At 33.6% G+C, this 21228-nt stretch overlaps 3 protein-coding genes across 5 annotated transcripts; 1 reads left to right on the top strand and 2 right to left on the bottom strand.

Moving 5' to 3' along the window:
- Positions 1-2486: 2486 nt before the first annotated feature.
- On the top strand, positions 2487-5106 carry LOC133692847 (probable WRKY transcription factor 21). 3 transcript variants are annotated; one of them, XM_062114006.1, is made up of 4 exons: positions 2487-2692; positions 3007-3822; positions 3964-4089; positions 4638-5106. In XM_062114006.1, the coding sequence occupies exons 2-4, from the start codon at positions 3041-3043 to the stop codon at positions 4780-4782; spliced, it is 1053 nt and encodes a 350-aa protein (XP_061969990.1). In that variant the 5' UTR covers positions 2487-2692; positions 3007-3040; the 3' UTR covers positions 4783-5106. The 3 variants fall into 3 exon arrangements, with proteins under 3 accessions (XP_061969990.1, XP_061969991.1, XP_061969989.1); XM_062114007.1 differs by having other exon boundaries at positions 2965-3822; XM_062114005.1 differs by having other exon boundaries at positions 2487-3822.
- A 6832-nt stretch (positions 5107-11938) lies between these two features.
- LOC133693021 (ethylene-responsive transcription factor 9-like) lies at positions 11939-12911 on the bottom strand. The gene has a single exon (XM_062114214.1). The coding sequence runs from the start codon at positions 12803-12805 to the stop codon at positions 12266-12268; it is 540 nt and encodes a 179-aa protein (XP_061970198.1). The 5' UTR covers positions 12806-12911; the 3' UTR covers positions 11939-12265.
- Positions 12912-18652: 5741 nt separating this feature from the next.
- On the bottom strand, positions 18653-21132 carry LOC133692703 (small ribosomal subunit protein uS19). The gene is made up of 4 exons (XM_062113814.1): positions 20989-21132; positions 20639-20787; positions 20493-20550; positions 18653-19075 (listed from the first exon to the last, which is right to left on the bottom strand). The coding sequence occupies exons 1-4, from the start codon at positions 20989-20991 to the stop codon at positions 18827-18829; spliced, it is 459 nt and encodes a 152-aa protein (XP_061969798.1). The 5' UTR covers positions 20992-21132; the 3' UTR covers positions 18653-18826.
- Positions 21133-21228: the final 96 nt, after the last annotated feature.

Genomic DNA, 21228 nt, shown 5'->3' with positions numbered 1-21228 from the left:
ATATATACATGGAAGTTTAAAATATATATATATATATATATATATATATAATTTTTTGCATTTTATTATTATTATTATTTATGGAGAATATATAAATGTTAGGTTTTATTATAAATCTCACGTGTAATTGAATATAAAATCAACAATAAATTAAAAAAATAATTATAAAATAAAAGATAAAAAACAATATATAAAAATATATATCCACTACCCCTGTTAAATTGGGTTTTATCACTAACAAAACGGGGCGAATAATTTTATGATCTATTCTTAAAAAACTCAATTATAATCGCTATGTATCTTTTAATTAAAAAAAATGATGAAGATGGCTCCACATTAAATCAATGTAATTAATATTAACGGTCCAAAGAGGGGAAGAAAAAACGAAGAAAGAGAAGCATGCAGTATGAAGTCAACGGAAATGGGTCCCAGCGGGCCCCACTCCTGTCAGTCACCGAACAGAACACCCCTAATTCGTGTCCCCCCGGCGCAGAATAGCAGCGAGAAAAGGCGATGCAGCCATGGGAGTTTATGTTTTTCGGGCAGTCAAGAGGACACCTCGGGGTACGTGTCAGAGTTTTAGGGATAGACTCACAGACGTGTCAAGACACAGTTGGCTGAACATTTTCTTACAACGGCTGTATAGGATGCTCTTTCCGTCTTGGAGCCTGAGTGGAGGTTGTTTCGGGGCCCCACAATTGGCGGACATATCGATAAGCCGAGCAGATAGAGGAGTGAAAAAATAGTCGAAAGTAAAAAACGAGTAGCTGGTTGGGTTTTGGCCTTCGGTTAACAAGTCAGTCAGCAGTCAGTCACTCACTCACTCACCTTGCTGGCATGGCTTGTGTTGATATATATATATACTGTTTTCCTCCCTTTTCTTATGCTAAAAATTATTTTTTATTGAAAAGTTGATTTTGGATTAGTCTTTGCTATTCCCAGCAAATTTACTTCTAACCTGTTCGTTTTTTATATTAAAAACTTTTTTAAATATTTTTTTAATTAATTTTTTTATATTTCCATATTATTTTAACATACTAATATTAAAAATAAATTTAAAAATAAAAAAATATTTTAATATATTTTAAATAAAAAAATACTTTAAAAAATCAGCACGACATCAAAATCCTCTGTTGAAATATAACGCACATTTTGACTTAAATTTTTGCTTACATATTGAGTGGTAGGTCCGAAGAAGCGACCTCATGAATCTTTTAACTTTGTTCTATGTCACTAAATTAGCTATTTTTTAATAAAAAAAAGTATGTGAAGATACAAAAGTGTGCAACACATCTGTAGCTTTTAATAAAAAAAATTAATAAAAATCCAAAAATATATACGAGTTTTATACATGGATAATATTGAAAAGGACCTTCTTCTTGTAGTGGTATTAGTGTAAATACAAAAGTTGGTGAAAATTGCTATCAAATACATTCAACTTATCAAGAAATAACGTCTTGTGCGTATTTTTAAAAAAAAATTATTACCATATTTTTAAAATATTTAGCATTATTTGCTAAATTATACATAGATTTGAAATAATCTCACATTCGGCGAAAAAACCCATGTCCTTTGAGATGCTTTTCAATGAATAAATTCAATCGAGGACGATTTTTTACCTGCTCATGTCATTATTCACCAGCAGTCCTTGACTTGTTAATTAATTAGATAGATTTTGATTTTATTTTTTAAAATCATAGTCATACCGAAATGAAATGTAAATTATTTGTTTTTAAAGTTTAATTTGCGTGTTTGAGCCAGTTCACATGTATCTTAATTAATTTTAACTAATTTTATGGGTTTTGAAGTTAACAACCATGTAAATATCTAGTAGTTATTAATATTAGTAACCACATGGCTTGAACATAGATCACAGGAAGAGTAAACCCCTTAATTCTAAACTCTTTTTACTAGACCACCTACTAAATGATTAAGATTAAACGATATTTTTGTAAAAATATTTTATAATTAAAAACAAATTTACATTGTATTTTTTATATCAATATATCAAAATCTAAAGGCTTAGAAAATATTAATTTAATAATTTTTTGAATAAAAAATAATTTAAAAAACATTTTAAAATATGTTGATTTGTTAACCTGATATCTTGATAAATTCACAACACGTGCTCAACAATGCCAAAACATTTTGAATTTGATAATAAATTGGTAGTATTATTGAACGTTCTGAACTTTAAATTCTAGCACACCCATACATGGCAAGGCCTCTTTTTGCAAGAGCTCCCGGCCGGGGGGGGGGGGGGGGGGGGGAGCATACCATGTCTGGAGGTAGTAAAACTGCAGCTGAAACTGTATAGTATAATGTATGGTCTTGAATTGAATTGAAGAGAAGAAAAGGGAATAAAACCAAGGTCCTGGTATGGGGCCCACCTTCAAATCTGTGACAGAGACAGCAGTTTCATTTCTCAAGCCCCCTCTCACTGTTTGCACTTTCTTATTTAAATGCCTCTTTCATTTCTCGCTTATTTTCTCTCACTGCGTAGAAAAAGATTAAAAGAATTTAAAAAGGGAGGAGAAAAACGAAACGAGGAGTGATTAAAGACGGGAGCTTTGTATTCTTATGGGTTGTGTGTGAATTCTAAAAGCAACAAAGGCAAAGCAAAGTCTTCTCGTTCACACCTTTCAATCTCAAAGCCATGGAGGCAGAATATAGGGCTGAACACCACAGCAAGGTCTGTTTCCTTGGTGCTTTCTTTCACTCCAAATCTTGATCATTTGTCGCTCTAAAGAAACAAAAAATTTGCTCCTTATTTTGGGTTTCTTTCCTTCTTTCCAGTCAAGTCTGTTGAATCTGAAAGATGAAGCCTTTGAGAAGTTTAATTTCTTGGAATTTACATGCTTAAAGCTTATCCCTTTTGTGGTCTTTACTCTTTACCAAAGAATGACCATTTGGGTCTTTGATTTTTCATTCCCTGAAGATCTAATGTTGAGCTCGGTTTTTTAGATTCTTGGATTTTATACGTTCTGGTGCTTTGGGTTTTGACAGATTAAGATTGCTGGAGTTTTTGGTTGTTTTTAACATGGAGGGGGTTGAAGAAGCTAACAGAGCAGCTGTGGAGAGCTGCCATAGAGTTATAAGTTTGTTGTCTCAACCTCAAGATCAGGTTCAATATAGGAATTTAATGGTGGAAACTGGCGAGGCTGTGTTTAGGTTCAAGAAAGTTGTTTCTCTTTTAAATACTGGTTTAGGTCATGCAAGAGTTCGGAAACTTAAGAAGTTACCGACCCCTTTATCCCAAAGCATCCTTTTAGATAACTCACTGAATAGAACAGGCCACTCATCCAAAACACCTCAGTTTCTCCAGTCTAGCAGTTACCTGGAAAGCCATCCGATTCAAGAATTGGGCTCAAGTGCTAAGAATTGTCTATCTCTGGGAACCCCATCTTTGGAATTGAGTTCAACCGGGAAAAACCCTCTTCAGCTTGGGCAACCCACTTCAGCAGCAAATTATCAGTTCCTTCAGCTTCAACAGCAGCAGCTGCACAGGCTACAGCTTCAGCAGCAGCAGCAGCAAATGAAGCAGCAAGCTGAGATGATGTTTAGAAAAAGCAATAGTGGAATTAGCTTGAATTTTGATAGTTCTAGCTGCACACCTACAATGTCATCCACCAGATCTTTTATATCTTCCTTGAGTATAGATGGTAGTGTGGCTAATTTGGAAGGAAGTGCATTCCATTTAATGGGGCCGGCTCGCTCCTCGGATCAGAGTTCACAGCAACACAAGAGGAAATGTTCTGGGAGGGGAGAAGATGGAAGTGTGAAATGTGGAAGCAGTGGTAGATGTCATTGCTCAAAGAAGAGGTTAGATCTGTTTGATTTCTTTGTGTCTATTTAATTATTCTGCTGTTAGAATTAATTGTTCAAAATCGTGCCTGTTTTCTCTTATGTTCACCTTAGGCTTGTTTTAACACTTTTGTTTCATTGCTTGTGTTGTGATGGCAGGAAACATAGGGTAAAGAGGTCGATCAAGGTACCTGCTATTAGCAACAAGCTTGCTGATATCCCCCCTGATGATTATTCCTGGAGAAAGTATGGACAAAAGCCCATCAAGGGCTCTCCTCATCCCAGGTATGCTCGCTTATTCTACTTCTCAAACATGGTTTTAGTGCAAGCAATCCATACAAGTTCTCTTTGAACAGAATTGTGATTCAGTAATTTCTTTAACTTCCTGTTGAATGAACTTATGCTTTTGCTAATTTGCTGGCACTCACTCTGTACATGTTTATTTAGCGTGCATGTATGATCTAAATATATGTTTCCCATGCAGATTAAACAATGTGATGCATATTAATTGGTCAGCTGATTGTGTATGTTCTGCTAACCTTTTGGTTATGGGATATGTGAAGTGGTCTCCGGTTAAACAGAACCAAGTACACTCTTTGTTTTCACTACTTGAACAAAAGCCTTGAGTAAAGTTAGTGGATAGTTCGGCTTGAATTGGTAGTCAAATAGTGTTATTTTATCACGCATGGCTTTGGGGGTTTGCTCATGGCATGTTAGAGAAATTTGCTTTCAGTCATCCCATGATTTCGAATATTCAGTTGTGCTCATCTTATTTAGTATTCACGTTCGCCTCTTTGAGGAACTTGTTCAAACGGTGGCTTAAACTTGTGCAGGGGATATTACAAGTGTAGCAGTATGAGAGGTTGTCCTGCAAGGAAGCATGTGGAGAGGTGCTTGGAAGATCCGTCCATGCTTATTGTTACCTATGAAGGTGAACATAACCACGCGAGGATTCCAGCACAATCTGCAAACACATAAAAGCTTCATGCAATATTTTCAAGGTTCTCACTGTTTAATGAAAACTTGTCGTGATTGGCTCCTGTACATATTTAGCATGGTTCAATCCTGGGATATAGTCGGAGCAGGTTCTTTTTTGGGCTTTGAGAAGTTGGCTTTCCAAAGCTTTTTTAGCAATTTGGCAGTCAGGTCTGGCACTGATCTTAAAAAAAATTAAATTGGGGTCTCGGATTGTAAGATCTCTTTGATGGGCAACCACAATGGCCTTAAACAGTTCAAAAGAAGTGTTTCCTTTTTCTTGGGTTGTTGAAAATTGAAATGGCTCAATTGGTGATTTGACTTTAATTTCTGATAGACTTTTCATTGCATTAATTTGAATGATTAGTGGTTGGTTTACAGTGCTTGTGGGGTTCGAAGGCAGATGATGCTTTTGTTTGCATGGACCCAGCATGACATCCTGTATTTGCCACGAGCAATGGTCATCATGTCTCTTGCAAGATACATTAGACATGCATGCAAGGAACTAACAGTGTTACTGAATGTTCGTGTAATTCAATCTTGTTCCAGGTTCTTGAATTATTAGTTGTATCATTTTTTATTTTCTTGTCTAGTTCGGTGTTTGAAAGTGAAAAACGGGCTGTAATCAAGACTCGCAGCCAATAATCATGAAAAACGCGTGTTCTTGCTCAACAACACTAAAGTCTTCGGCATTTGACTAGCTTGTTTTTGTTTCTTGTTTGTGTGAATCTTGGACCTGGTTCTGGTGGCTTGAGCCTAAAGATCATCCATCTTCAGAATCTGCGCCTGCACTTTCATCTATCCTACCAATTAATCACGAAAACAGTGCGCACCAGTTACTGGATTACCTCTCCTTCCCTGCTGTGAAGGAATTTTTCAAGCTATACAAATTGCTAAAGGGAGGATTTTGCAACAAGGCATGTGACATGCAAAGCACCAACATGGGTTATACTGCTACAGATCCATCGCTATATAACTGGACCTCCACTGGCATTTATGTTGTCCGAGAACAAATTCCAAATCTTGAAAGTTACAGAGCAAAACATTCTGTCTGACCACCTGGTGGCCTAAGTAGGTAAACACTGTACTGTCATGCAACCTTATCAGCAAACATGGACCCATATACAAGTTAACTACATTAACAGGGAAAAATACATTTAAGGATTCGATTGGTTGAGAGTCTATGATTGAGAGAGTTGAGGTTCTGTAGTGGTGGGGCGTCAAGGATATCAGTCAATCAATTGCTTGTACAAGTCATCGTAGTCATGATTATCACCTGGGTTGCATAAGGTTAGACTCATGTTTCAAGACAATACATTATGGTCGTCGGAGCATAATGCGAAGGTTTTTTCAACCTTGGAACGGAAGTAGATGAGATCTTGACCAGCTGCTGATATTGGTTTGTTGTAGTTGAGAAATGCCCTATCAGGGAAATATCCTGAATGCAATTAAATGGTGGGTTAGAAAGAAGTAGCCTTTCTTGATCCTTATTGGCACGAAGATCGTCTCCTAACCATGAACAAAATCTTCAACTTGTGATGAATTTGATTATGCTGTCCTTTTCCAGTTTGACTATATATATTCTCCTTTTTTTTTTTAATTTTGGTGAGGATAATACCCTTTTTCTTCCACGATGAATGATTTTTTTTAAGATAACAATGTTTATAAAGTGTTTTTTTTTTTAAATATATTAAAATAATATTTTTTTATTTTTAATATCAATATATTAAAACAATCTAAAAATATTAAAAAATATATTTTAAAAATAAAAATTCAAACAAGTTAGTTGTATCTGTATGTTGAGAGTATCTTTTTAAAGACAGGGAAACTCGAAGCTAGATAGGAAAAACTCTGTGCATATGTATACCTAGCCAGCTTGTGACGAATATGAGTTAAAATAGGATCCTCGGGTTAGACTAATAGCCTATAGACTAGACTAGTGTTGCGTTACGCAACGACTCCAAATCAATTTAAAAAAAAAACATAAAATGAAATAATCCGTATGCATTCAAATCTTTATAATGTTATTAAATTTGATACAATTAGTTAATTTTAAATTTTTTAAAAAAATGAAAAAAAAATCATTATTTTTATTATTTTATATGAACAGTGAAACCACTAGGGGATTCAATTTATTTAATTAAAAAGAAAGTGTGTTTTTTTCATGCCCTAAACTGTTTTAACATGAGCTAAAAAAGAAAAACATATTAACTGATATTTTAAGGGGGATTTATTTCAAGTACACCAAATCAATCTCTCTAATTCATCCTAAAAAATAAAAATAATACATGAACATTGCTCCTATTATAGTACATTTGAAGAGTCTATCATCTAAGTTAATTTTCATTCCGAGTCGAGAACCCCTGACTCGGGCGAACCAATTCACACTACTTGTCGAATTCACTGCTGTTCAATAAGAGCTGCCACTGTTCTTCTTTGTCGAATCCTGAGCAGAATGCATCCCTCGGCTCGCCCTCGCTCCTGGGCCTCTAATAGTACCTGTGTTTGTCTTCACACGATCCAAGTCTTATACCGAGCGAAGTTTATCATTAATCTATTTAAAGCATAGTCTGTATCCATGCCACATCAAAATATTAACAATGATGAGTACATAATTAATTAAATTGTTTAAATAATTTTAGAAAAAAACGATTAAGTCAAGATTTGAATCGTGGGGCCTGTGCCCATGCCACCATTGCAGGTTTGTCTCGAGTTGCAACCCCTTCTGATACGTAGTGATAAACGGGCCTATGCCCATGCTTTATCGTTCCGATCCGGGCCTCTCTGGTCAAATCTTCCATTTAATATGTTACTCCCTTTCTTTCCGGTGAAAATGTTCGATAAATAACAGCTGGAAAGTAATTTTTTTGGCAGGTGATTTTATGAAAATGAATTTAAAAAAAGTGAATTTTTTTTTAGTAGTATCATTAAAAATAAATTAAAAAATATTTTTCAGCATTTTTTTGTCATAAAAAATAAGTTAAAAAATAATTTATTGATAATTTATTTTTAAAAAAATTTATTAAAATAATAAGAGTCGACTACAAGAGATAAAAAAAATTAAGGGGATGAAATTGAAAAAAATATAATTTCATGAATTATTTCACATAAAACAAGTAGCGATAAAAAAAATAAGAACTAAATCTTATAGGTAAAAAACATTCAAATTAAGAAAATAAAATAAGAAAAACAAATAACAATAAAAAAAAGAACTAAAACTGATATAAAAATTAAATCAAATCAAATTTCAATCAAAAAAACTAAAATAAAATAAATAATTCAAAACAAAATATATAACAAACAAAAGATTGATGGCCAATTTGATATGATCAAATATATAACAAAAAAAAAGATTGATGACCAATTATATATGATCAACAAATAACATTATATTTTTAATTTTTTTTCAATTACTGAAAAGTGTATTTCAATAAAAATAAAAATAAAAACTTTTTTGATAACGAGGCTAAATTTTTATTTGACTTCAAAGTTTTTTTATTGATTAATTTTTTTAATAATAAAAAAATTTAAAAAGTTGCTTTTAGAAAACAGCCTTCTATAAAATAAATGGAGCCTTAATACTGGCACGGCAGTATCTATTTATGCCTGATAAATTTTTGGCCTGAAAACCTTAAAGTAGTTGACATGCCATGTAAAAAAATATGTTTTTTTTTTCTTGTAAAAAAATATATACTAATTTAATGGCTCATGTAATGTTTCATGTCAGGTCATAATTTTTTTGAATATGAAAAAACATATTCAAACCAAAACAAACTATACTTGTTATTAAAATCGACCAATTAAATCAACCATAAAACTTCTTGATTTGCCCCATTTTCTAACTCAAGTTTAAATTAGTAAGTGTTATAGTTGCTTTAACATGACTTGATCAAATTGATGTGTCAAAAAACAACCTAGATGATTGGTTTTAGCAAAATGGTTTGCCTTTGAAATAATTCAAGACGATATCTTTTTTATTATAATATTTAGATGATAATATACTAGATCAACTCGGATTTTACGGTCTAACATGATAAACCTCCAATCTAGATCATGAACTCTATTGAGTTTATTTTAAAAAAAATATTATTTTTTTTTTGCTTAATGATATGATAACATAAATAGACACTTGTAAGATTGAGCACCAATCAAATACTGTGATATTTATTTGAGATTGCAGTTAACTTATAAAAAATAAACCAAGATAAATTATGAAGACCGATTTAAAATCAACCAAAACTTAAAAGTTGAAATTGAAAGGAAAAACAGGTAAAAAGGATTCAATAAAAAAATGAAAAATAAAATTTAATATATAAAAAAAAGAAAAAAGGCATTGAAATCTCTCGACCAACCTTGCTGTCTAACTTCGGTTTAAAATTAACTCGCGTAGAAGTAGACATGACTCAATTGACTTGGTAGATTAAAAAAAAACTGAACAACCGGTAAAAAACATGATTTGGATTTAATTTTTTTTAAAGATGACATGTTTTATCAATACCAGGACAATGATACATTGGATTGTCTAGAGCTTCTCGGTTTAACTTCGGTTTAACCTGACAAACCCGTGATCTTGATCATAGACTCTATTAGATTTTACAAATTTATTTTTTTAATTATTTTTTATTTAATGATACGATAACAAAAATAGACGCTCGTAAAATTACGCATCAGTTCAATAGCAGGATATTTATTTGAGACCACGATAAACTTATAAAAAAATAAATTAAAATAAATATAAAAATCAACGTGATATTCAGAGATAAAATTGAAGGAAAAAAAATAAAATTTGATTCATCCATAAAAAAATGAAAAATCAATTTTAAAAGAAACAAGAAATGTAAAGAAAATGAGTCAGCTCGTTCGTTGATCATGTGAGCATCACTGTTCATGTAAAGGAGCTGCGATTTACCTTAGTCTTTTCAGAGGAGTAGATAATAAAAACCTATTAAATTCTTAATTTAGAAAATTATAAATTAATATAACCAGGCAGAGAACTTGTTTTTCGCTACCTTATTTGTACGGTTTATGTTTTTTAAAATGTTTTTTATTTAATAAAATATTAAATTAATATTTTAGATATTTTTTATTAAAAATATATCTTTAAAAAACAGCCTCCAGCTTTCGGGGAAAATCCACACCGTTATAATCAGGAGGGGACGTCGCCAAACCGAAAGTATTTTCAATTTGGCGGTGGATTAACTTTTTCTGGGACTTGCCTGGAAAGATAATCCAGCACAAACAAGGAAGACGTGGCATATCTTGTTTGTCACACGTGATTACAAAGAAAGGAATCTATTTTAACCTTCAGGGTGCACATCAGCTACTTAGATCTTGGGAATCTATTTTAATATGTTACTCGGGACTCTATGAGATTTTTATTATCATTAATTTCAGAATTTATAAAATTAATTAAGATATATAAATAAAAAATTAAATGAAATAAAAAGGATAGAAAAATCTATTCTGCCTCTCACCCAGCCATCTGAAGATCGGTATAGCTATCCTACAATATTTATAATTTTATTTTTTATACAGTGTTTTTTATTTGAAAATATATTAAAATAATACTTTTTTATATTTTAAAAATTATTTATAATATAAACATATTAAAATGATTTAAAAACATAAAACAACACAAGATTGAAAAAAAAAACAAATAATAGATGAATTTAAAAATATAAATACTAAATATATATCTTCTAAAACCACGAATATTAATTAACTATTTTTACTAAGCTACAAGAATTAAGCTATAATTAGAGTTTAAGAATACAGTTGATAAAAAAAAGTGATTCAAATTATTATTTTTAAATATAGTATAAAGTATAAGTAAGAATTTACAGGTCAAATTAAAAGAAATTATTTTTTGTTAGATCCAAATTTTGGTTTAATTTTGTATTGGTTTTTGTTATTTAAACTAAAAATTATTTATAATTAAACACACATTAATTTTATTTGAATTGAATGCTAAAAATCAAATCAAAGAATAAAATTTATTATTTTTTAATTTAAGACTCGTTGCATTTTCTAGGAAATTTAAGAATGATAATTTCACTAAACCAACCTCAATTAACTCAAGTGTTTTTTTATTATTATTAATATAATTATTCGAGTTAATTTGAGTGTACTTTAATTAATCTCACGGTCCTGAAATTAACGACCATGTAAGTTTTTAGTGATCATTATATTAGCAATCACAAAACTCAAATCTAAAATAAAAAAATTAGATTTTTTAGTTTCAAATTTTTACTACTGAAATATCTATTTTTAAAAAAATCAAATTTAGGTAAAGTATATAAAACAAAAGTCATAATCAGGTAAATTATGAAAATTTCTCAGTCCGACCCAAAACACTACCTCAACCACGTAAACAAACCTTAAAATTTGAAAAATTTACATTTTGTAACAAGCTGTGTTGAAAAATTAGGTTTCTCCATCTACTCCAGCCGTCACCTCTCACCCAATTTGCTCTACTCTCTTCCAATCTTCACATCTCCGGCCAGCAGTAGACGTCGACAACAACACAAGCAGGCGGCTTGAACTAACTCTTTCGTCTAAACAGGAAGTAACTCTCTAGAGATTTTTCTCTCCAAAGAGCCAAGTTTTAAGACAGAAGCCAGCGAGTGTTGCAAGCGAAAATCTTGGTTTTCCCATGGTGGAACATGTATTCCAACCAGCAAACTTCACTCACAATGACCGTGGGGTACCTTTTGACTTCAAAATATGTAGTTGTAATTTGCTAATTTCTTTCAAGACCTATGGCTGTGCAACTTTCCAGTAATGGAGTTCTTAATTTTACAGCCTCTGCTGTTTACCAATGATTGCTTCTTTCTTTCTTTCACTTGAAGAATTAGCAAGTAATTTTTTTGTCTTGGACGCGTGCTGTTTTCGAGAAATGAGATCCTTGAATTCTTAATCTCTGCTAGTTATTTATTGCAGTCCTTGTGTTTAATTTTGGTTTGCTTTTGGGAAGGTATTCTTCTGGGTTATTATGTTAGTATAATGTCTTTGTGGATATAGATGCCTGGTATCCATGGATAACGACGGATACCCGATACCTGATCAGGTCAGATTTGGTTTGTAGCCAAACGAGTTGAGTTTCCTCTTCACTGCACCCAAAACAGAACAAAATAAACAGCAAACCAAAACATAGATGAACTTGCAATAAAATGAAAATAATTCAAGATTTCAGAATCCGGCAAACATGCCTCAGCTGACATGCTAGTTTTAGCCAAATAATGATGATGATGATGATAACATTAACAACAGTCCCCTCAACTTGTACATAAACTTCAACCAGAAAAAAAAAATACTTGTACATAAACCACCGTCATCAACGCCACGTTAACAGTTAACACAGACTAAAAACCCAAAACTGTACATGACTGGACGCATAACCTAACAAGGATTCTGCAAACTAAACATAACCAGTCAATCAACAACTTCCTTCGCCCAACAACAGCCACAAATCACCATCTCGAGCCACTCAAAAGAGTGGTGCCGGCAAGTTCAAGTCAAACAACAGCGGCCTTGGCTTCTCTTCATTTAAAACCAAACCCACGTTTTCATTCACACTCTCGATCTTGTACCCCTGATACTCTGACCTCACCGGAGCCACCGCCGTTGGCGCAGCCATTCTTGACACCTCATCAGAAAGAAAAACCGGCGAGCACCATATCTTTAAACCACCGGCACCAACCACCGTTGTTTGCAAAAACGGCAGAGGAGCGAGATGGTCGCGGCGGAAGAAGTTCGTCCTTGCCTTTGGTCCACGGAGAGACCGAGCTGCCTCGTCATAAGCAAGTGCCGCTTCCTCGGCCGTGTCAAAAGTTCCAAGCCAACGACGCGTCTTCTTCCATGGATCCCGAATCTCAGCAGCAAATCGACCCCACGGCCTCTTCCTTACGCCTCTGAAATGGCGTTGAGGTTCGTTCTCCACCGCTGGTGTGGGGGGGGCTGGAGGTCCTGCAAGGGAGAGGGTTGTTGTGACAGTGTCGTTACGGCGGCGCCACGCGTCCACCGCCATTGTTGTTAGAGCACCGTACAACGTGATGGTATAGGATAATGTGGTTTTTGTTCGAGGAGAAGAGAAAGTGTAAAGGTTAAAGGTAAGGGGTCTTTTAAGGTTTGTGTGGACAATGTATATAGGGGAGGGGACAGTCTTGGTTAACCCCGACAGCTTGAGATTTGCATTATTTATTTATTGTTTAGTAATTAGTGTTTTTGAATTTTTTTATTTTATTTTAATTAACTAGGCATTTGGGTTTTTATTTTATTTTATTTTGTCCATGGGACCGAAGAATATCACTGAAACTCCCTACTCTCCCTCGTGCTATTCTCACGTGTACATGAATTTATATTTGTAATTGTTATGGCTAATAAAAATATATATATATATATAAAAAAACACATTAAAATCATTAAAAAAAACCACTAAAAATACATTATTATAATATTTTTTCAAATAAAATATATTTTTAAATACAGGAGTTACAAACACGCGCCAATCTTCTATTTTGTTTATTCATCAACAGATGTTGAACTTGCTCATTGCAAAGCAGTAGAAGAGGAAAACTACAGTTAATAACATCTGGACTCCAGTAAAGGCAGTGAAATAATTTATGCCCTGCTGCGTTCAATAAACAACAGGTCATTAATTATTGGCGGCAAAGAAGATTGCCATGAACAAAAGCTAGCTCTGGTAGGTGCGTGCTGTGCTACCTCTACTGTCTGTGTCGCCACTGAAATTTGTGTGCAATGGCAGCTTCTCCTCTTTCCTTTTCTTGCTTCTTGACCACCTTAATGGATCTGTAAACCTCCGCTAGCTAGGTACAGCTACACACGCCTTCCTCTTCTGATACTTCTAGGCTAGGTCAGGCTAAAGGGAACGGTCCCTTTGGGGTTACATGTAGCTACATGATTACTTGCATCCATCAAAGCCATATTCTTCTAGGTTCTAACCATCTGGTTAAAGACCTCACGGGAGATTTCTAATTTTTCCTTTCATTTAAGAGCGAAGTTGTTACGGTTCCAATTCATTGGCTCGTTATTTATTATCTATGAAGCGAAACGGTGCGGTGATCATCACTGTTCACCCTACATATTTTACTAATAGTTAAATTTTTAAAGATTTTTAATTTGATCTTTTATTTTTTTTACAATTAAATTCAAATTAGAATCCAATTATATGTTTTTTTTTTAATGATGGTTGAATTACAGGACAAGTGATTAAAGTATAATACATGGATAAAATAGGTGGCGCATTCGAATTTGTTATTGAAATATATTTTTGTCCCCTAAAATTTTTACTATAAGGTGATTGGTCTTTTGTATTTTTCAAATATTCAATTCGATGCTAAACTTTAATTTCATCATCTTCAGTCCTTATTGGATGAGAGGGGTTAGAGGCAATCGTCAGAATCTGGTCAAAAGAGAAAAATATATTGTTTCAACGATTTTGACCATAAAAAAATAGATTTTTGTTTCAAATAATTCCAGATGATAAGAGGAGTTTGAATTAGGTAATTTGTTAGCTTGAAAATGCCTAAAAAAATAGATCTAGGCCAAAAAAAATTGGATTCCACGTTGATTCTTGGTTTTGGATTGGTTTTTTTGTGTTTTTAGAGGTTAGGGATGGGTTGAAAAAGGTTGTAAGGGTGTTTTGTAGGTGTTTGGGTTGAAAATTGATTTTAAATGACAAAAACCAGGCAACCTAATTTTTCAATCACCATAGTGACCAAAATCTGGGTACACTAGAGGATGTGTCGTTTTTTAAAAAAAATTGAATTAGCGCGTATGACATGTCGTCCACCCTATTATCTTACAAAATAAAAGGCTTGTGTTCGTGCCTTTTAATCTTAGGCCACACGTTAGGCCTGACCTTATTCTTTATTTTTTTTTCTTGTTTTAGAACTCTTTTTATATGTTTTTTTTAAAAAAAAATTTAAATTTTTATTTAGAAACCTTTAGTCATGGGTCGTGAGATTGAGATTGTATTGTACAGAGTAAATAGAAAAAATTATGAAATATAATTCCTAATCAGTCAGGTATTGAATGATAAAATTAAAAAAATTCAATTAAAAATGATTAAAAAAATAAACAACAATCAAAAGAATAATGACTAAGGGTGTGTTCTAGAGTGTGATGACAGTTGCTTTTGAAAGTGTTTTTTGCTTTGAAATGCATTAAAATAAAAAAAATATTTTTTAAAATTATTTATTAACATCAACACAATAAAATAATATGAAAACACTCAAAAAAATATTAATTTGAAATAAAAAACAAATAAAAAATTATTTTTAAAAAAACATAAAAATAAATAATTTCTAAATTTAACATAAAAAACTTCCATGCCACTTTACCATTGCGGAGAGGGCCAAGCATGGAAAAACTAGGAGAGAAGAATGAGCCAGTGGAGCCACAGGGAACCATGATCATTGCCATGCACCGCCTCATGAGGAAGGCCATTGTTGGATTCCGGAGAAAGCCGCACAGATCACCACATGGTGATGGCATCTTTCTTGCTCGAGCCAATTCTCCACTTCAATTCTTACTATGAAAAAAAAAAGGGCTAGAAATTTGTTTTGATTTCAAATCTGGTCCTAGAGATTCGATCAAATTGCATTTTATTCAACATCAAAATTAAAAAAAAATGAATTTTAAAAAATAACTAATTCATTAATTCAATCCTCTAATTTAACATACACTCACGATTTAATAATAAAAAATCTAGTTGGATACACACAGATAAATTTAAAAGTTAGATTTCATCAACATATATTGTTTTTTTAAATATTTTTTTATTTAAAAATATATTAAAATAATTTTTTTATAAATATTTTTAACATCTGGACAATTGGAACGATATAAAAATAATAAAAAGATAATTTAAAATAAGAACAAATAAATGTTTTTAAAAAGGGGTATATCGAAACGGGAGTTAATGGATTGCCAAGGTTGCATGTGGAGCAGTACAGAGGCAGTTTGGTTTGACTACCCGCCAAGCCTACATTTTGTGGGGCCGACGTAAGCTGACAACATTTATTAAGCGGAGCGGTAAGCCTAGCTGGGATATTTTTGATGTCATGGCAGTAGCCCTCCACAGGGACAGGCGCAGGCGCAGGCTTAATAGCTCACCTGTGCCTAATCTAATCTTGTTTGGGAGCCAAGACGTCAAGCCCTCCTCCGTATCGTTGAAAAAGAAAAGCTTTCCCTTTTGAGCTTTTTTGGCCGCGGTAAATCCTTGTACGACTCCATGTTACCTCAATCCTTTACGAGAAAATAACGGTAAGAAAGTTGAAATCATGTAAAAACTTTACATGGAAATTAGAATTCTTATGTTTTGACTGGCGAGTTTGACAGCTGCAGAAAAAATAAATTCCCTGTTAGAGATATTTTTTATACTCAAATAAACGTGTGTGCGTAGATTAAAAAATATATATATATAAAGGGGAAAAAACAAAGCGAGGTTCACAGTGCATATCTCTGGTGTTCAAGTCATGTAAAATAATTCGGTTTAATTTTGGGTTAATTATTTTCTATTGTTTTTACATGTCAGATGTTAAAATTAAATTTTAAAAATAAAAATAAAAATATATTTCTAAATAAAAATATTTTAAAAATTAATCGCTTAATAGGCTGATTTGTCCTAGCTTTTCATGATTTCACTTGACTTTTATGATTTTGGTTGATTTTTCTTGCTACAAATTGTTGTTTGTGTTTTGGCCTTACTTGACAACATGGCCGATTAGAATTGCCCCTTGCTTTGTAATAGTGTGTATTTATACATCAAAGCTTTGGATTTTTTTTAATTAATTAATTAATGTGAGTGTTCAGATTAGTTTCTATATACCTTTACTAATCTCACGGGCCTTGAAGTTAACGACTATGTAATCCTCTGATGGTCATTATATTAGCAACCACAGGACTCAAACCTAAAATTATAAGAAAAATAAACTTTTTAATATTAAGTTTTTACCACTAGATCACCTATCATCTAGATGAGCCTTGGGATTTTTTCATTGGAAAGATATTGCATCATTGTTGAAAAAATTGGTTTGGCTGGTCCTGTGACTCTTAATTGATATATCATGTCATGATTGTCGGTGAAAGAAATTGACGTTGCTATATCAAAAAGATACTTTAATAGAAGAATTACGTGAATAAAAAAAAGTTTGTGTAAATAATTTACAGGAACCAAAAAATTGCACAAAATAGCATGTCGGGTAGAATTGATCCAGCTGTTTGGGCATGTAGTTGCCAAAATGCCAGGGAATTTTTTATTTCTCTTGTAAATTTTTGCTCTGTTAGGCTGAAATTTCCAGCTGTTTGGGCATGTTCTTGCCTGAATGGCAGGAATTTTTATTTCTTTTGTAAATTTCAGCGGACGATAACTGAGTTTTTGAACGAATAAATACAGAAAATTCACATATAGTGTATGACCCAGTTATGTTAAAGAGTTGATTCTGTAGTTTTGGAACCTCACGTCCTTTCCTTTTCCACGCAGATGAGAATTTCCATTCCTGAATTCCCTCAACTCAGTTGACTCTCATACCAAAAAAACAAGAACAAATCAAATCACTAGATTATGGTTCTCTTGGTGTTTATTAAAATTAAGCTAGAAAGAAAGAAAGAAAGAAAGAGCACATTGGCAATGATCGGCCTGGATATTATTGGGCTTCACGCAAGCCCGGTCTGCTGGTATGATCCTTCTTTCTGATTTCGAAGATAATCTATTTGTTATTCCTCGCAGTTACCCGCCTCTCTGTTTCAACTTTTATAAAAACAAACTAAGCAAAAAACCTCTCAAATTAGGTCATCTGGGCCGAGCATTGTTCACTTGTTAGCCACATTAGACTACAAGAAGTCCAGCGAACCGCTTCATCTCAATCTAATAATCAATTACAAGCTATCTAAGAAAGGATTGTGATTGTTGAAATTCAAATTATTAGAATTTAAATTAAAACAATAAGCTGAGTGTTTGATAGTATGCAATAAAATCATTTGGATGAAAAACGAAGTAAATATCAAAAAACTGAAATGACTACCAGCGTTTGGTAACAAAGAGGAGTTGGAATGATGCTCTCGAATGATATAATAATAACGTTTATGATTAACAATTCCATAATGACAAATAATATTTACTCTAATTGTTCTATAGTTTAATTATTTTTACATTTACTCTTCATGATTTTTTAAATTAGCAATTTATATTTTGAATCATCATATAATTGAACCTATTTTTCAAATTAAAGATGAAGATTGTAATTTTTAAAAACATAAAAATATTTACCTCTCATTTTCTGGATGAAAAAACAAACAATAACCAGATAGGGCCATCATTTCTCTGGATCCCCATACCTGCTTTGCTGGGAAATTCTATACCAGGGCTGTGAACGGCAAGCGGGTGCTAAAATTGATGCGAGTGTTGTGGTAGCTTTTACTTAACGGCAAATTGATGTTTTAGTATTTCTAAATGGTTTTGATTTGAATATATTTTCGAACAATAAATACTTTTAAACACACTTACAGCACAATAGCAAACACCAGCTTCACGCCCACACTTCTTCCAGGTGATAGAAATTTTATTATGCGTAAATTACAGTTCTCAAATTGCTTAAACTAACAGCATTTGATTGATCCATGGACTCACCTTAGACAAAAACAAAAAAAAACCGTATTTTCTTTTTTTAAAAAAAGTGGAAATGCCCCGAGGGGAGGGGCAGCTCCACAGAGAGAATCATCAACCTTTCTATCTTATAAAAAATCCACTAGGTTGAGCTCTCCGCAGATACTATAATGGTTATCTCCTTGTCAAGGGTGAGCGCACCTAGCCAGGGCATTTTCCTTTTAATAGAAATAAAAGCAAACATCATGATGACAACTAGAATTTCAGTATCTTAAGCACAATATAAGTTGAAATAAAACCAGACAACTTCTTGTTCCGCTTTTAAAGACAAGCTGTGAAATTGAAAAATACTAAATTAAGAACTGGTAAACAAAAGGCAAGTCCATGAAAGAAACAACAGCTACGGCATAAGCAAAATCTTCACTTGAGGGGAATAAACCTGGAAGAATGGGTGGCACCAATACCAGGTCTTCCATGCTTAACGGGCTTGTAGGAGATCGAGAACTCAGCTAAATAATGGCTTATCATTTCAGGCTTGATTTCAACTTGATTAAAGGTCTTGCCATTGTAAACACCAATGACACTGCCGATCATTTCAGGTACTATAATCATGTTGCGAAGGTGAGTCCTAACTGGTTCTGGTTTCTCACCGGGTGGAGCCTCCCTTTTCTGTTCAGGAAATCACCAAAAAATGTTTTAAAGAGCATCCATTTCGTTTAGCATGTCAACAAAGCTAATATATTAGAAAATATAAGCACAGACATCATGATATCATTTAGCATAAAATAGTGACCAAGGAAGATAGAAGCGTCCAAACTACAACACCTGGTCACGTGACAAGGAAAACCAAAGAGTTCGTTCTTTGTTCTACAGAAAGCCTTTCAACCAAAAACAAGCATAACTCATAGACATCAATGTACACCAGTTCCAAAGCATACCACCATTGATGATGTCACGCTCAATGAGCATCGAAATTGGCATAATAAGCACTGGAACTATGTTTGGGAGGGTAGAAAGCAGGTAGGTGACAAGAAAGTAGAGGGAATGACAAAAATAGATAGAAAGTAAAATCTCTCCTCATATTTGGATGGAATAAACATGAACGGGAAGAAAATATGCGGAGTGATTTAATTTATTGGAAAAACAGAGATGAAATCTCATTGGTTGGAGAATTAATTATACACCCTTGAACATATTGCACATAAACATTCATTTGCGGGAATGTATGTAAAATCACATGAAGGTTTATATGCTGTCTCTCTAATCTCTCCTTAGGTTTGAAGATAAAGGACATGTAGGCCCATTCTCCTTATTTTCCTTGACATTTCCAAACAGGAGAAATCACAATCTCAAACAGATTGTAAGAGAAGCATCACCAAACAAAATATTTACACCGTCTGTTCACGCTTAATCATGCAATAATCCCAAAGGACAATATCCACTGAATGATGCCTAAAATTGAGGCAAAACAGGAATCCATATTGACCATAACTTCAGAACAGACCAACTGCCTATTCTATGAAGAAATTACTCCAATAGACATCACATGGCAAGAGGCAGCACCACCTTCCAAATGCTATTGTTATTCTTATGACACATCTAATACATTGACAATACTTTCATCCATGATATAGGAAAACAGATTCCCACCAAAGTGTCCCTAATGTCCAAATAATTATGGTTCTCCTGTCTTTAACCCCCTCCCACCCAAATGCTTGGTTTGGTTCAGCCATTGATCAGGTGGTAACGTCCCATGGCTAGATCATTTTTTTGACCAGTCTGCTCGATCATAATAAAGAGAAGAATTGTGATGCTGAATCTAAATTGACACCGCCATACTTAGACTAAGGAATCTGAGCGACGTGATGCAATCAACATCCGTACCCTAATAAAAGGAACTAAAGAACTCTATGGTGGTGCAAAAAGATTAAAGGCAATTGGAATATTATTTTGATTAATTTTATAAGGAAAAACCAGTGAGAACAATTCCAAAAATAAATGAAAACAAATTTGAACCGAACAGCAGACTTAAGAACTGAAATCAAATTAAACCAAACAGCAGACTACAAGGATTGAAGAAACGTACAGCCTTGCGCAGTTTCTTGATAAGTGCCATTGGCTTCCTCTTCAAGCCCCTCTGAAACCTGACATCAAACCAACAATATGACAACTAAAAAAATAAATCATTCGGGCATGAAAAAAAAACAAGAGTTAAATTTCGCTCTCGCTCACCTCCTGCGAGCACGCGCAGGAAAGAGCTTGACAAGCTCATCGGTAGACATGTCCAGGAGAGCATCCAAATCAACTCCTCTAAAACTGAACTTCTTGAACGTTCTCTTCTTTGGCTGTCCTGCTGCAGCGACATCGGTCTCAACGTCCGCCTAAATTCATCAACATAGCAAAAACAAAGAAGGAAAATAAATCAATTAGAGAAAAAACTCGATGACAGTTCGACGCCTTTGTTTGGTTCCCGGGATAATGATCGATAGTTTTTAGGAGTTCCAGCGCGTTTCGATCATTTTCCCGGGAAAATATCTAGTCGTGGCGGAGATTGAAGGCCAGGGCTGGATTTGAGATCTTACCATGACTAAACCTGTAGATTGCAGAGACGGAAAAAGCCTAGCTCGTCTGCGGGTTAGAGTGGAGAGTGTTGAGGGGTAGCTAGGGTTTCGTTGTTATGATGGTCTATTTATATGGCACAAAAAAAGCCCGTGGACAAGACTTAATTGAATCGACCCCCTGGACTTTTTAATGCTCTTATTGATAGTCCTATTTATATTACTAAACTACAATTCAATCCCTTTGCTGTTACGTTGAAGCAA

This window comes from Populus nigra, chromosome 4, assembly GCF_951802175.1.
Source record: "Populus nigra chromosome 4, ddPopNigr1.1, whole genome shotgun sequence".
In the NCBI taxonomy this organism is placed as follows: domain Eukaryota; kingdom Viridiplantae; phylum Streptophyta; class Magnoliopsida; order Malpighiales; family Salicaceae; genus Populus; species Populus nigra.
The sequence above is the reverse complement of the archived record's forward strand: the minus strand, read 5'-3'. Positions and strand labels throughout refer to the sequence as shown.